Source organism: Glycine soja, chromosome 18 (genome assembly GCF_004193775.1).
Source record: "Glycine soja cultivar W05 chromosome 18, ASM419377v2, whole genome shotgun sequence".
Lineage (NCBI taxonomy): Eukaryota > Viridiplantae > Streptophyta > Magnoliopsida > Fabales > Fabaceae > Glycine > Glycine soja.
The window spans coordinates 51,092,292-51,109,088 of NC_041019.1; the positions used below are offsets into that span (position 1 = coordinate 51,092,292).

At 35.0% G+C, this 16,797-nt stretch overlaps 1 protein-coding gene across 1 annotated transcript; it reads left to right on the top strand.

The window, feature by feature from the left end:
* The first annotated feature begins 1,263 nt into the window (after nt 1–1,263).
* LOC114396593 (sister chromatid cohesion 1 protein 4-like) lies at nt 1,264–16,485 on the top strand. The gene is made up of 14 exons (XM_028358657.1): nt 1,264–1,938; nt 5,104–5,365; nt 5,685–5,782; nt 5,902–5,951; nt 6,463–6,546; nt 6,763–7,723; nt 9,610–10,050; nt 10,157–10,307; nt 11,128–11,264; nt 12,004–13,004; nt 14,120–14,147; nt 14,681–14,786; nt 15,274–15,403; nt 15,933–16,485. Exons 1-14 carry the CDS (start codon nt 1,815–1,817, stop codon nt 16,029–16,031), a joined length of 3,672 nt encoding a protein of 1,223 aa, XP_028214458.1. The 5' UTR covers nt 1,264–1,814; the 3' UTR covers nt 16,032–16,485.
* The last annotated feature ends 312 nt before the right edge of the window (nt 16,486–16,797 follow it).

Consider the following 16,797-nt stretch of genomic DNA (forward strand, 5'->3'; position numbering starts at 1 on the left):
GTAAGTCGAGTGGTGGAAGTCTTGACTTTTTATAATTCATCAAAATCTCACACATTGGGGAGCAGGAAGTTAAGACTCAATCAAACTAAATAAAACCATTTGAGAAGGGTTGGTCCCAATTTTGTGATTGAGAATGTTTAATTGGACTTGAGATAAAATCTTATAAATATTAGGGAAAAATAACTTCTATTTATTCATATTGATTAAAAATCGTACAACTATAAAAAAGACACCATAAACAAAAACGAAAAGATCACATATTTGTTTAAGTTCAATGTGGCTTGACCCCTGTGCCTACATCTACGCTCTCAAATTTGTTTAATGTGGTTCAGTCACTCATCATACATCCTTACATCCAGAACAAAGTTCATAGACAAATTAGATAAACTTGCAAATCTTTTCTCTATGTGACACCTCCCACTTAGGGTCTTAAGCCTGAGTGGTTTTTCTCATATCTTTCTCTATATAATTTAAATGAGAAATCCCTAATTTATCAATAGTATCTCTAAAATTTAAACAAATTCTAAAGATAAAATAATATATTATAATCTAAATCTAAACCGTATAATAGGAATTTAAAATTATAAATTTTGAGTTGTTTCCCAACAATCATTTTCTTAGTTAAAATTTTTAATTTCATCTTCAATATGTGCGATCATGGATGATGGTCACATTTTTGCAGCTCACACATTTTTTTGGTATATTTCCTAATCTACTCTCCATAAATATCAAATGATCTTGACTAACACCATTAGTTATTGTTATTGGAACACACACATTTCTTTATTCTTTATTTATATTGACCCAATTAAAGAAAAAATAACACCATAAACAAACAAAATTATCATAAAATTATTTAACGGGGTTTTATCTTTTATACCTACATTCATATCGTTTATTTATTAAAACATAGTTTGATCCCTCATGTATGCTTCTATGCTTTTGAAATCTTCTCCCACATAACTCTTTCTTTCTCTCACATAGGATAGGTGACCCACTTATTATTCTCTCATCTTTAAAACTTTAAAAAAAATTTGAGAAAAAATATTTAAATTAAAATAGAAAAAAAAGAATTGTGATACTCACTCTTTTTTCCTTGAGGGGTGTGGACGGGGTAGGAGTAAGTTTGAAAGAAAACTTATAAACAGTTAAATCAAATAAATCTTCTCATTAAAATAAGTTGACAAGTGTCAATGTTTTAATGGTTCCGTCTCTTATTCGATTTGTTCACTTCGGAGGAAATAGCATTCCTCAAAATGAGATTAGATTAGATTTAGAGGTTTGACTTATTATATTTGGAAAATTATATCAAACCCGAAACCGAATCGGTTTTCCGCTGCACAGACAAAGATCGCTCTCATTTCTGTTCAAATTTCAATTTCAAACTTAGTATTACTCCAAATTTCAATCTCTCCCAATTTTCACTCTCAATTTTCAATTCCCACTTATTTCGGAACCACCCTCACTCACTCTAAATTAGTATTACCCCAAATTTCAATTCCCACTCATCCACCTAGGGTTTTCTTTTCCACTTCGAAGCTATGCTCAATTTCAATTCTTCTCTCGCTCCGCGTTTCGGCGAACGAATGACGCCGTTCTGGTGAGCTTTGGATTCGTTTCCTTTCGTTCCCCAACGCGGATTCGTTGCTCTCGTTTCTCACGCGATTGTTGGAGGAGTCGTATCGTGTTGCGTTTGTTGACCGATGAGGTTCAATTAGGGTTTCTCGAATTCGGTTTTGTGATGGGGATTTAGGTTTTGACGAACGTTGGTGTTGTTGTTTTTGTGGAGTGGGGAATTTGTGAAGCTAAGAGGGATGTTTTACTCACAGTTTATTTTGGCCAAGAAAGGGCCACTTGGGACTATATGGATAGCTGCGCATTTGGAGAGGAAGCTCCGGAAGAACCAGGTGGCGGATACCGACATTGGCGTCTCCGTAGGTGTGTTTGTTTTGTTCCGCGCTTTTTAATTTGAGTTTTTAATGCGTGGAGAGTTTTGTTTTGTTAGCTAGCAGTGTAATTTATGGTTGCAATTAATGTTTTAGGAGGCTTTGTTTTAATGAGGATGCAACAGTTTGTTTTGTTGTTTCCTGATCTGATTACCTTGTGGGGTTTAATTTAATCGTTGTGGTTTTGGTTATGTGGATAGTTAGTTATTAGTTACAGTTAAGAAAATTATGCAGCTATGGGTTTTCTGGAATGTGAAAACTTTCTCCACTAATTGTGGAAATTGAAAGAGCTATTGTGGTGACAGTGGCACTAACTTTGAGCATTGATGGGTTGTACCAATAGGCTAACTAAAACAAGAGCTACTGCTTAGACTTGTAATTATGCATAGGGTAACAGGTAACGACTTTAGTGGGATTTGAGAGTGGTAAGGAGGGTAGTGAATTGGCAAGGGCATTTGTGTAGTTAATTAGTTATTGATCTAAGTGGTTGAAGTATTTTCTGAAGATTTATTTGTTGTTTGTTACTTGTTGCTAGAGTTTTTCTTCTCGTCATCCTTGTGGTGCTTTGCTCATAGCAACTTTTGTGGGGTTCTGTTTATTTGCAGAAAAACTAGAAGTCTCTTGTTTCATGTATTGTTGAGTTTGTTCAAGCTTAAGAGAGTGTCTTATATTCTTTTGAGGGGAAAAATATGTAAGGATACTGAGAATGTTTTTCCTAGGGATTCTAAATATTACATTCTCTGCTATCTACAGGAATAAAAAACAACAGTAGTTCTGAGACCAAATTAGATGATGAATGGGATGGCAGAATATAGAACAAAGTGAAGGATGTTAGAATTAGAAACCTGGCAATGCGATAATTTCTAATCGAAGCTTAATAGATTATGCCTAAGGGAGCATGGGTGCATTTGGATAAACAACTTAATTAAGTGGTTGTTCAATAGGCTCTTATCACGTAAGGTCTTATGCCGTGAATTTTCCTGTGAAACATTTTGGAACAAGCTAAAAGGAGCCTATTTTGATAAGCTACACAAAGAAGCTTATAGAAATAATCTGAAAAGAACTTATGAGAGTCATAAGTAAGTTATTTTCATAAGCTCCCTATAAGCTCTTCCGAAGGGCCCTTTTGTGTACTTGAAATTAGAAAACACTACAAAAGGCATAGTATAAGGTGACTGGCTAGAAAGAACACTCTCAGAAGAGGGTGACTTGACTTACTGAAAAAGGAGCCTAATAGGATCAGTAAGTCCTCAGCACAGTCCCACAAGAAGTCCTCCGCATTGTGTATGCTCCTTTGTGGAGGATTTCTTGTGGGACTCTGCTGAGGACTTACTGATCCTATTAGGCTAGTGTGAGGACTGTCTACCATTATTAATGCCATTTTGTGACCATGATAGTTGTCTGCATTTAATTTAGTTATTCCTTTAAGTGTTTGAATTGTTCTTATGGTTTGTTTCTCTTTAAATCCTTATTTCCATGCTATAAATACTCTGAGATATACCATTCTTTTATTCTTTACGGAATTGGGAAACCAATTAGGGGAATTTTGGAAGAAGACCCAGCTAGAGTGGTTTGATGTATGCCTCCTGGTTATTATTCACCTAAAATCACGGATGCTGCACCTTCCATTGGAAATTTGTTTAGTCATGATGTAGTCCTTATTTTTGGGCTTTTTTATTTCCATAAATAATCAATTAGTGGCTAAATCCACGTTTTTTAAAGTTTGAGGGCCAAATTCATCAATATGGAAGTACAGGGACCTTGACCATGATTTACAAAAAAGGTAGGGACTAAAAACACATTTTTCCTGTGTTGAAATTATGGGGTTTTAGGTATAAAGGGAGGAAAGAAATAAAATATAATCAATGAGATGTATTATAATGTATTGATGTGCTCATAAAACCTAAAGCACCAACACTTATTTATACTAATCACAATCCTAATTAGTCAGTAAAATAAATATAATCAGGAAATAAGGTAACCTATCCTTTGATATACTGAAGAAATAGGGAAACTAAACCTGGAGGATAATATAAGATATTTTCATAAATATAGGAAGTTACTCAAGTGAGATTGCTTTGCTATTGGGGAAATGAGAATATGAAAATAGATCATGGAATCTTATTTGAATAGTCAAGATTTAAATATAAATGTGCTTGACTTCTTTAAATGGTCATTGTAATTACTATCTTTTAATCTTGACCATCCATATTTGATTGTATGTTTAAGATTTACAGTTGTCACATTCTTAACATAAAAACTGTTCTCATTTGACATTTGATAGATAGATAGCTAAAGGTACAAAGTAACACAGAGATTAGAAAGCCTTGTTATGTGAGGGCTTGAAAGACTAAAAAAGTACAGATAGACAAACATGTACTACCATTGAGCTTTCCAATCCGTTTGCTTATCTGCTACAGACACCTACTGAAAGATACCATAAGCTCTGTTCAAAAGAGAGTCAGAAAAGACAATTTTGTCTCACAAGTCCACAACAACTTCGTTTGTTGGCCAAAAGGATTTCCTAATATACAGACATGTTTTTTCAAAGAAAATGTTCCAAAGAACAATGCAGATTGCTCACTGCCATAGTTTCTTCCCCTCGGTCCAAATGAAATTCCTGAAGTTGATTGTAAGAAATTGATCTAGATAAAAGGGACCCAGGTGTCAGCAAATCCTTAAAATATTAAATTCCAGATGAATCTATCCGTAGTGCATTGTAAAACAAATGTGAACAACTGTTTCTGAACTAGAGCCTTTTGTGGTCCCCTAATTTTTTGGCATATTGTTAGTTTATTGATCTTCCATGTTGGTTGTGCTTTTCTTCTCTTCAACATCTTAATGAAATTATTCTTTTAGGCAAAATAATAATAATAATAATAATAATATATCGGTCTTAAGAGAAGGAGTTAACAATGGTTGGGAACTTGGGATAATCTGAGAGGAGGATTAGTTATAGCTATATATGGGGAATGAGCGAGGACTATCCTATACTTGCATGAAATCATTGTGATTGATTAAATTTTGTTATGGCACATGAAGAGGGAAATTAATATTCCTTTGTAGGTTGTACGTGAACGTGCTGCATTTGGTGTTGTCTAATTTTGATCATATTTTATCATCTCATACTTATTTAGTCAATTTTATGAATGAACAGATTCCATTCTTTTCCCTGAAGTACCAATTGCACTCCGTTTGTCCAGCCATCTTCTACTTGGTGTGGTGAGGATATATTCTAGAAAGGTGAATTACCTTTTTGATGACTGCAGTGAAGCCTTGCTTAAGATTAAGCAAGCTTTTCGTTCCACAGCAGTTGATTTGCCACCTGAAGAGTCCACTGCACCTTACCATTCCATCACCTTACCTGAGACTTTTGATCTTGATGATTTTGAACTACCAGATAATGACATTCTTCAAGGGTTAGTTCCTAAATACTTGATTATATGATCATTCATAGCTTTAGCTATTGCTTACTTCAGTGAGGACATTTTTACTCAAGTTGGTTTTTATCTAATTTAATTTGCTTCATTTCATTTGAAACCATCTGTCTGTGATAATGTTCTTTTAGATGACTGATACAAATTTTATGATAATGCCAGAATTTTTAAGTTGAGGATAGTTTATTTGGCTGTGCTTTTTCAGAATTGCTCTATATTCTAAATGGTCATTTTATGTAAGATGGTGAAGATAGGTATATTGGTTTATTAACGGAAGAATTTATATGTTGTGAACTTGCAGTAACTATGTTGATCACCATGTCAGTACTAGGGAGCAGATTACACTGCAAGATTCTATGGAGGGTGTGGTTTACACTACTTCACAGTTTGGCTTGGATGGTTAGTATACATTTTTGTCTCTTTCTGTTTCTCTTTGTACTGATTTCTTGATAGTGAATTTTAAATATGCTATGGAGAGATCTGTGCTATGTAATTTTAATGGCAAACATGTCTTGCAGAGCGCTTTGGTGACGGTGATGCTTCTCAAATTGGGTTAGACCTTGATGAGGTAATTTGTCTTTTTATTTTTTGGTTTTCAGCAGCATCCCATGCATAGAGCTGATTGATGAAATGTGATCTATGTGGTTTTAAGGCTCTAGCGTACTGATTTGGATATTATGGTTTGTTGTCTGGTTATAACTAGGAAGTATAAATGTAAGATGTGCCACATTGGTGGCGATATACTAGAGTGATATATTCATCTGAGATTTACAGGCCTGGTATGCCTGATATAAATCTGTCATTTGCATCATTGTATTCGTAGATCTGTGTTGTTCATTTATCTGTCAGGAATAGGAATGCTTTGCTGTTGTCTACCATCTTTTTTTGAGTAAAGGTATGAACCTTTGGTGGTTATTGGAGCACTGTTATGCTTGATTTGACTTGGTATATCTGTAAGCAAAGTATATTGCTGTGTATTACTGTGGAAAATAATTGATTTTAAATTGACTATGTACAACTGTACATACATTTTTCTTATTTTACCTCTGGAGATTTTAATTTGATTTTGATAAAATCAGGTTTTGTTAAATGACAAAGCTGCTACTTCGGAGCATGATGGCTTTGGTGCTAGTCTTCATCAAAATGATGAAAAGAAACCGGAGGTAAGCAAAACTTAAGATGAAAGACAGTGGAAGCAAGATTGACTTGATATTTTAAAATATTTGCATGTCTATCAATCTTTGGTTTTATTTCTTGTTGCATGCTTCAATTTTCTCTCTTTTCTTTGTTGGAAAGTGGATGAAATGAAAGCAGTTCTGTTAACTAACCGACCGTCTTTTCTTGTGGTTTTAATCAGTTATCTGAATTATTTTGAACAGATTGATGATTTACCCACTGCTGCTGAAGTCAGTAAATATGCTGAAGGTCCATCAACCCCTGGACTGGAAGAGCCAAATTTATTTGGAACTCAGATGGATCAGGGCAATAATGAAGTTGATTATCATAATTCAGCAGATTTAATATCACTAGAGGCCACACAGAAAGAATCGCTGAATCACCAAAGGGAGAATGATGCAATTGATTGCTCCTTGCAAAATAATGGGAATCATATTTCTTTAGATTTGCATCATGAAGATAATGCCTGCGATCTGGTTGAAATGGATAGCAAAAAAGAGAAGCAGGAGCATTTAGCATGCCAGGTTGTAATGAAGGATCAAGAAAATTTGATACCTAATGATCATTGCTTAACGTCATTACCCTTGGTGGACTCTTCCAATAAAGACTACCCTACCACCCTGTTACCAGAATGTGAAGGTGGGATGATCAATGCTTCTGATGTAGCTGAGAAGGAGGAGGACTTACAAGATGGAGTTTTGGCAAACAATAACCTAGTTTCTGCTCCTTTGGCAAATTTTGTTGTTTCTGCTCCTTTGATGAACAATGAAAAAGTTGCTTCTCCTTCTCATGTTACTTCTGATCAAGAGGACCTCTCATGTAAACCGCTGTCTAACAACATGGATGAATCTCGGGGTCCAGGATCTGATGGTCATTTGCAGGATGGTAACACATTATCAAAGCATGAAGTTCTGAATGACATTGAAATTTCTAAGAGTGAGGGGCAATCCTGTCTGTTTGACGATGCTCCAGTATCCAATGTTATCAGTCCTCTAGGATCACCTGGTAGACCTGAAGTTGTTGATGAGGAAGCTCAGGCCTCTCAAGAACTGAAGGAAGCAGAGACTTTAAACCATGTATCTCATGAAGCTGTGCAGCCCACTGAATCAATCCTTCGGCCATGCATGTCCCATCTGGGCCAGCCTTCTCTGTCATTTATTGAAGGTATTATAGAACAAATTAATATCTCATGATTTATATTAATTTAGCTTTGGTCTTATATAGTGGACTATAGCCCCGTTATAGCAGTGTAGCATAGCGGAGTGGTCCCTGACTGCTACAGGGGGCCACTTCAGCGGAGCAGTTCAGTGTAGTGTCTGTCGCGGGCAAAATAGTGGTTGTAATGGACTGGATGGCAGCACTATTTCTTGATTCTAAAAAGTCCCTCTAAACACTAACTTTGGGCATGTTTGGTGGAGGCTACTTTCGGAATTTCACTTTCCCAAACAATATTTTGCTTATAAAATCATTCAAAAAGTTGTTGCTTCTCACTTTCTCCCTCAACCCAACCCTCGCTTCCATGTATGACGTGTCGCCGTCTCTTGACCTCATTTCTCTCTCAATCCAGCACTCTGATGACTAGTTTCTCACTTTCTCCACCCCTTTTTTCTTTATAATTTCATTCCCTGCATCATTATATAAACTATATTAAAAATTTCAGAAAAGTGACTATCCCACTATAGCATTTTTGGGGCCAGCTGCCATACGTCACTATCTGGTATTTAAAACACTGAATTAAATTATTCACTTTTCTCTTTCTTCATTTACTCTGCTGTAACCGCTGAAGTGAAATGAGTACATTGCAAGTATTTCTGGTATCAGTGTTGTTAATAATATCACAATGAAATCGTGAACTTTCACAATTTCATGATCTTGCTGCCTACTTCTGAGCTGGATCGTGAGTAAAATCGTGAAGCGGTGGGATTGGAGTAAGATTGTAGTAGGATCGGTGTGAAATCAAACTTTTTTCCTTCTTCTAATCTTGGTTTTTTCGGGTCGGCAACTTTGCATGCGCGATCTGGTTTGATACACATGTTTTTTTAACCTATTTTTTGTGCCCTAAATTGATACTTTCTGCTTCTCCCCCATTTTCAGACCTAGACGAACACTGCCTACTTTCTCCCTCTCCCTCTCGTCTTAGAATCGACTTGACCCACTTTCCTGTGATAGTTTGCTCCTGTGCTTGTGGTGTGTTCAGTATCTCTCATTCTTGACCCTCTCTGTCTGCTGTGACCGTGACTGCGTGCTCTGTTTTGCTCTCTTGTTCTTGACTTGGTTATTAAATTTCAAATTTTGTTTTATTGTTTTCATTCATATCTTTCTTTTTCCATATCTTCTATGTGTGTGTATATATACATATGTATGTACAAATTACATTTTTGGTAGGATCTTACTATCCTTGTTACGATCCTTTGTTTTAAGATCTTGCAACCCCCTCCCAATCCTAAGCTGGATCTTGATCTTGATAACATTGTCTGTTACTATAAATTTATAATACAATTTTGTATTTTTTTCCTTTGGATAAGAAAAGTATTTATCAAGAAAGAAAAGGAACTACAGGGTCTTCTAAATACAGATTTTAGCATTTCTTTCCGACTAAATACACCAAGGAACTGCAGCCTGAGAACACTGCCAAAGCTTTTTGGCATCTTTCCTATTACCAAATCCTCTGAACATACTGGGTCTTCTAAAGGTCCTTGGGACAAACCAGTGTTTCACCAAAAACACTGAACAAGTTATTCCAAAGATGCTGGTGGGCAATGCAAAAACAAATGAGAAAAAGATTCAGAACTCATTTCGATATTGAACATTGTGTCACCATGATGTTGTGTTGACTTTTACATTTTGACCTATGTTTCCCATTTGAAATTTCTTTTTCTTTTCTGCGTGGGTAATTAACATTATAGTGATAGTACCCTCTTTTTGTAATTTCAGTTGATTCTGTTTGGTTGTTAAGTTACTCCATTTAATTGTATAATCTTGTTGATGGACATAATTAAACATCCTAAATTTCATTTTTTTTAGTAATCTGTTGCTTATACTTTTTACAGGTGAAAAATGTCATGTAACTGATGCTTCAAATCCTGCTTTAAGTTACCAAGAGACTATGGAGCCTTCTGTATCTAAAGAAACACCTAATTCAGGGAAAACTGATATGCAACTTGAGAGTCAGATATTTAGTAATAAAGTAGAAAGTATTAACAGATCTGCTGCTACTGACATGCCAGAGCCTGAAAAGTTGCTCTCAGCTTACCAACATGATGGTGAAGCAAATGATTTGCTGATGGCATCTACTCCTGACAATCAGGGTGCAACTGAAGGCCATACAGGTGCTGCAGGAGAAAAATACATCTCCGGTAAAAAACGTAGCTACACAGAAAGTACTCTTACAGTGCAGAGTATGGATTTGATTGAATCTTACACGGGAGCTCAATCCAAGAGAACTGCTGAGTCTGTTCCCGATGATGATGATCTACTGTCATCTATATTAGGTATAACAGTGGACTTTTAATGCTTTTTGCTATATATTTGGTTACAGTGTGTATTTTCCTTGAGAATTAGGTTGAGGCTGAATGAAAGAATTTGTTGTTGGTTCAGTTGGTAGAAAGTCTTCAGTCTTGAAAATGAAGCCCAGTCCTGCAGCCCCTGAAATAGCATCAATGAAGCGTGTTCGTTCTGCTTCTGCACCACGTACTAGTGCCTTAAAGAGGAAGGTGCATATGGATGATATGATGGTCTTGCATGGCGAGTATGTTTTTACTATGTTCCATCCTTTCATTTGTACATATCTATACACTTCATTTTATATACTGATTTAAATAGAGTGAAAAACATAATATTGTTTGTCACTGATTTTTCTAATCTTTCAGATATGAGAGATCTATCTTTCTCCCTTCTTTTTACTATTTCTGATAATTGATATTGGTACTTGTTGGATATCCCACATCAACTAGTGATATGGCCAAAATAAAGTATACAAGTGAGGGACAACCTTCACCTTACAAGCCGGTTTTGTGGGGTTGAGTTAAGCCCAAACCCAAATTCTAAAAGTATTCTTTTTTCTCTATTAATTGGCAAGGCAAACCTGACTGAGCAATTGATTTTGTTTTATTAAAGTTGGAAGAAGAGAGAAATTTTCAGATCTTCTGAGTTTTTTTTGTATCCTTGATATATGATTTATAGTATGTTAAAAATAGCTGGGATCAATATTGGATGGTTATCCAGTTACCTGGGAAGATATCAGACCCTTTTATTTAGAACTCTACTTTTTCCACTAGTTGTTACCCATTGTAATGGTCCCAAATTAGTCACTCCTTGTTTGTCCTATGTGCTAGGCATATAGTAACTTTTATTTTCTAAAGGATAACTTGAGAACTGATATGCTGCATAAATTGACTGGCAATAGTTGTAACTTGTAATATACCCAAATTTTTTCTACTTTAATACTTTGATCCCATTTCATTTTATTTCAAATTTATCAAGCCATTTTTTGTTTTTTGCCTTATTTAGCATACCATTTTCCTTTTGGTTACCAGAATACTAATGCTTTTTCCTCTTTTCTTCTGAAGTACAATACGCCAACAATTGACAAATACGGAAGACATTCGTCGCATACGGAAAAAAGCTCCTTGCACTCGTCATGAGATTTTAATGATTCAAAGACAATTTTTGGAGGATGAATTTTTCCATGAACCAATATTTATGGGTGAGTTGTGCCTTTTGCTATGTTTATGTTGTGCTGTTGATTATTTGGAGTATTTGTTCTAACCTCTCTCACCCCCTTCTTAAACAAGTTAAAATCCCTGGAACAATGTGATCATGTCCATCACTAATAATTTTCATTTATGTTTTTACTATTTCCTTCACAAAATCCTGAAAACAGAAAACAAATGAAAATAAGGTGGTGATATTTTTGTTACTTCTAGTGAAAATATATCAACTGAAAATGATAACATAAAACAAACAAAGCACATCCTAAGTACATTTTATGTTTTGCATTGCAACTTTTTTGTTGTACATTAATTTTGAAATGAGGAAAAGGAATACTTGTATGATCATACATTGCATCAAATCAACTGTTATTCTAATGAGGACACTTTCTTCTATTAGTGAGGTTTCTATTGTATTTTCTTTCATCTCTAATATTTTTTAGAGTTGGATATTAAGTAAATGTTGTTGATGATATTTTACTAGTTAACCTTTTATGATTTGGGCAGACTAAAGTGATCTACTAAATGTTGTTTCTGCATCTATGGGATGGTTATATCAGTTCATTTTAAATTATTGTCAATTGCTTTTCAAAAACATATTTTCATGAGAGACATGGCCATCATTATTTGGTTAACCTATTTTCATTTAATTTAATTTCACATATAGCCTCATCATAATCTTTTCTGAAATTTGCACCTATCATTATCTTATGTCAATTCTGTCATATCTTCCAGATTTGTCTACTGATTTGACTATTCTGCGAAATGAGACATTTGATCTGACTGGAATCAAGGTTATTGAGTATGGTTTAGATAGTTCTTCTGTAGAAAAAACAAATGATCAAGAGTCCTATTCTAGAACACATACTGAAATTCATGGAGTGGAGGGTAATAATGAACCTATGGCAGTCCAACTCCAAGAAGATGCAGAAGTGCAACCTACTGAGGTACCTGTTTTGTCTGAGAGTCATCAGTCTAAGGTTAACTTGGGATCTCATGATATTGATGCTCATGGGCACACGAGTATTATTTCTCATGTGGAGGAGCTTGACAGTTCTCAAAATGTTGAATTGAACAATCTCAGAGCAAATATTGCAGTTTCTGAAGCTGAGAATTGCTCTGTTGGCCCTGGGCATGAATCTTCATCCTTAACTGAAGTCTTCGAAAATGATTTTGCTGCATCACTGGCTCTCATGGATAAAACCAATGATCTCGTTGATTCTATCCATTCAAATATATTGAGCATTCCAAATGCTGAGAATTTGAATACAATCCCTATTCTAGAGGATGACTTTGTGGAGGATCAAAGTGATAGAAATGGAGTAGGTGCTATTAAGTGTAGCATGGAAACTGGAACACAAGTTCAAACAGATGGTGTGGATGCCAATGATTTATATACATCCTTGGCCACTGGTTCTACAGAAACTGATGAATTTACTAATATTCAGGCTTCCTTTAATGGTGACCTACCATTGGAGGAAAATGGAAACAGCTTGCTAGGGCAGTTAAATGAGGATCAAATTGTTGCTTCTGGCATGGATTGTGATGACAAGGATGCAAGGCCTGACTGCATATTTATTGAAAATGCTAAAGTAGATTGCTTACAATCTGAAGCACTTGGATTAGATGAAAAAGAGAGTTTGTTGAAAGATGAAGAAATCCCTGTCTGTCAGGAAGCTGAACTACAAAGTACAATGTGCCCTGAAATTAGGAGTCCTTTAGTAGATCAGAATGATGTAAGTTCTCTGGTTTGCCTTAAGCTAGATGTCTCTTTTCATATATTTTATTTGTTGGATTTGTCTCTTTTTCTTTTACTAGACTCATTTAACATATCTGATATACCTGACAAAAGAATTATTATTGGCAGAAATATGTTTTTATTTCAAGATTTTTTTTTAATTGAAACTGTAATGCTGGACATGGTTGAATACAATTTGGTAGTGAGTTCTTGATTTTAAGCAGGAGCGGGAATTGGATTTTGAAAGTGATGGTCTTCATATATCATTTTTTGCACTTTCTTTGTTCTCACAACAATTAAAGCTAATTTGCTGGGACTAATGTGTTTTGACTTCAATCCTTTTCTGTCTTGTCAATATTTTGTTGCTTTGTATCATGCCCTATTTTTAGTGCTATTTCCTGAAGCAGTTGGTGCTTATCATGCCATATTTTTAGTGTTGTTTCTTGAAGCTGATCATGTTCAACATATGCTGTAGCCTAACATGCAGTATGTTATTGAAGCTATAAGTGCAATAAGAAGCATGCAGGATTGTATTTCATTGATTTCCATATAAATTAACTACTCAAGCCTTACATTCGTTGTGAATAGAAGTAGCAGCCCTAAAATTAAATTTGGTACCAAAGAGATATGATGCAGTAAGGTAACCCTAAGCTCCTAAGGTTCAGGAACATAGTAATGCTAGTCATAGCCTGTATTTTTTAACATTGCAACAATTCTGCCCACCACTTTTATCATTAAGGTAGTAGTGTTGAGCGCCTCATCTTACTCGAAAGGCCCTCCATTCTACCAGCAATTCCCTAACTTCTTGCACTCTGCCGCTTCTCATTGACATTGCCTTAAACTGCACCGTTGACATTATTCTTTTTTTAACCTGTAAACTTTTTTTTAATTGTGCTTGTTCATGTTCTCTTTCTACCGAAGTGTTTTAAATATCTGTTATTATTATGGTTCTGCATTGCTGTGACAGATAAGTATCTTTGAAATTTGATTTTGAAACAAAATGTGATGTGTTACTAGCCTTTGGCTAGGCAGTTTTAATTAAGATGCTGTTTATGTGATATTTCTTTACTATTTTTTTCTTGCCTAATTGAGTTCTATGGCTATATGGTGCAGGAAAATGACATGATTGCTAATGACACAGGTTTGCTTCTAAATGCTTTTCACGGTTTATTTTAAGTTCTAAATGCTTTTCACGGTTTATTTTAAGAAAGTGCCTTAATATTTATAACCATATGGAATTGATCTAATCAAAGAGTAACCACTTGAGTGTTACCACAATTAGAAGGCTCTCCATTTCCTTTTCCTGGAATTGTAGAAAAGCTGTATTTATAGTAGGAGAGTATGTATAGTTGTCTATCAAGTAGCCTTCTGCCATCTAATTAATTAGTTAATTTTAATCACCGATTAATCGCCCAGAGTCCATCAATCTCCATTTTAGATGCCGGCTTCCTTTCCTCCACACTTCCTTCATGACTCTTATAATAGAAGTTATTTTGTGCAGCTTATTGTTAGTGGACACTGGTTCCACCCTTGTCAATTAGTTGGGAATATGCAAATAAATATTAATGTCTGACAAATTTAGGCTTTGGTGAAGCAGGAGATTGAAGCTTTTATTACTGCTATTTTTTTTATGTTTCTTTGATTTGTATTAATTCATTCTGTGTATGCTCCCAGGGTTTTTGAATGTTGGTGATGATGAGATAATTGAGGATGATGATGATTATCAATCATGTGCTGAAGGAACTAACCTTGAAAATAGCGGATGGTCTTCCAGAACCAGGTTTGTTTGTACAAAACTCCAGTAACTGACCTTTCTCTGCATAGAAAATAATTGCACTATTTTTCCCTCATTGCTGTTTTGCTAATCATTACATTTTGCTGTGCCTATGTGGGTGGTACATGAGTTCTTTCTTACACTTAGTACAGTTGGAATACTTTCCTTTCTTTTAAAATTCCCCCCAGCCATTTCCTTAGATGGGATGGATTCCTAGAAAATATGGCCAAGTCACTGCATCTGCAATTAAAAGGCCTCTTTCACTTGGAAGAAGCCCGTAATTTATGGTTGTGTGCAGATGATTCAGTTTTAAGTCATCTTGACAAAGTAACATTTAACAATGAACTGAAATGTATTTTATCTGGATCTGGATTGTGTAGGATCATATTTCAATTTTGTGTAAATTCATTTGAGTTTGGTAAGATTTTTCTGTGGTGATTCCTGGTTTCACGTATATTATATTTCAATAGCTAACTAATGCATTTATCAACAGGGCTGTTGCCAATTATCTGCAGACTGTGTTTGATAAGGAAGATCTACATGGAAGAAAGGAGTTGCATCTTAACAATTTATTAGTTGGTAAAACACGGAAGGAAGCATCTCGGATGTTTTTTGAAACTCTGGTATGCTGTTGAGAATTATTCTACATATACAACATTTATTGTCTAATGATCTTGTGGCATTAATTTAACATCTCATGTTTAGGATTATAATAATTGAAATATTTTATTGGAGATGAAGAGAGAGAAATTATTAACAATGGGCCAAGGATGACATCTTTTGAAAGCACCCAAGAGAGATGGTGGTAAACGTGAATGAAAGAGAAAAACTAATAATTAGCAGGGTTGCCCAATCTCTCTGCAAGTCGGAGTCAGTACCCTTAAAACAATGTTGAGCTGAACACCAATTGTGCTGTGAACAGTGTCTCAAATTCTAAATCTGGGTCATAAAACATGTTCTATTGATTTAATTTTAATGCTAGTTCTTAGTTGAATATTTGTTTGGAGGGTCACAGCTCACATTTATGTTGTGAGATTTTTCTAGTGCTTTCACACCTTGGATGTGCTTCTTAATATGCTTTGTTTGAATTCTTCAAAGGCTTACTTAGCAACTTTTGCTCTGGTTCATATTTAATTTCAACCATGATTGCAGGTTCTCAAGACAAGGGATTATGTCCATGTAGAACAGACAAAACCCTTTGCCAATGTTAGCATAAAACCTCGAATGAAGCTTATGAAGTCAGATTTCTGAAACCTCATGTAGGAGTGGCAGATATAGTTGTAAAGATCCATTCGGTGGTAGTTTGGCACTTTGGCTGGAATCTGCAGGGTTGGGATAATATTTTCAACATTTTCTCCCCGATTCTAGCTGTGGCTTTTCATTTATAATTTTTTGGAGATAGGATTTAGCTGTTCAGTTTTAGTTCTTCAATGGCCGGGGGGTTGAAGTGGGCACTTGTACCATCCTATTGATTATTCTGGGTCCTAATGTATATATTTTTGTAAAATGTCATAATTTGTAACTGACAGATGCTAATTTGTACTGGTATGTTGTTTAAACGCATCCCTCCATGTAAGAATGTTCTGCTTTCTCTAGGCATCAGATTTATGTAACAGAAAGCACCTTGTAATTTAACTGTTCGGGGACAAGGTACATCATTTCTGTACTTTTATTTGTATAGTATCTAACTGTATTTATCCTTTTATGAGTGTGTAGTTTTCTATACATAAGTGAGTGTTTGGATTTTTTTTAAAAAAAATAGTGAACCATGAAAAATATCTTTTGAACATAAAATATGGATCGTAAGTTTGGTTATTTCGTGTGGTCCAAGGACAAAGGATCATAATAATTTACGGGGATTTTCTTTTTGCACCTAGCATATTTCGGAAAAATAAAAATATTCTTATGCATAGTCTATACAGATTAGTAATTCATTAGCAATTCATATTGTTAATATTATGTTAAAAATATGCTTTACAAAATAATTTGAAAATAATGGCTACTTTTATTTGTATAC

Bases quoted from the DNA above. Each gene is read 5' to 3' on its own strand.
- LOC114396593 (XM_028358657.1), top strand. From the start codon at position 1,815: ATGTTTTACTCACAGTTTATTTTGGCCAAGAAAGGGCCACTTGGGACT. The intron at 5,952-6,462 runs GTAATTTGTCTT...TGATAAAATCAG, and splicing joins TTGGGTTAGACCTTGATGAG to GTTTTGTTAAATGACAAAGC. The intron at 14,787-15,273 runs GTTTGTTTGTAC...ATTTATCAACAG, and splicing joins GGATGGTCTTCCAGAACCAG to GGCTGTTGCCAATTATCTGC.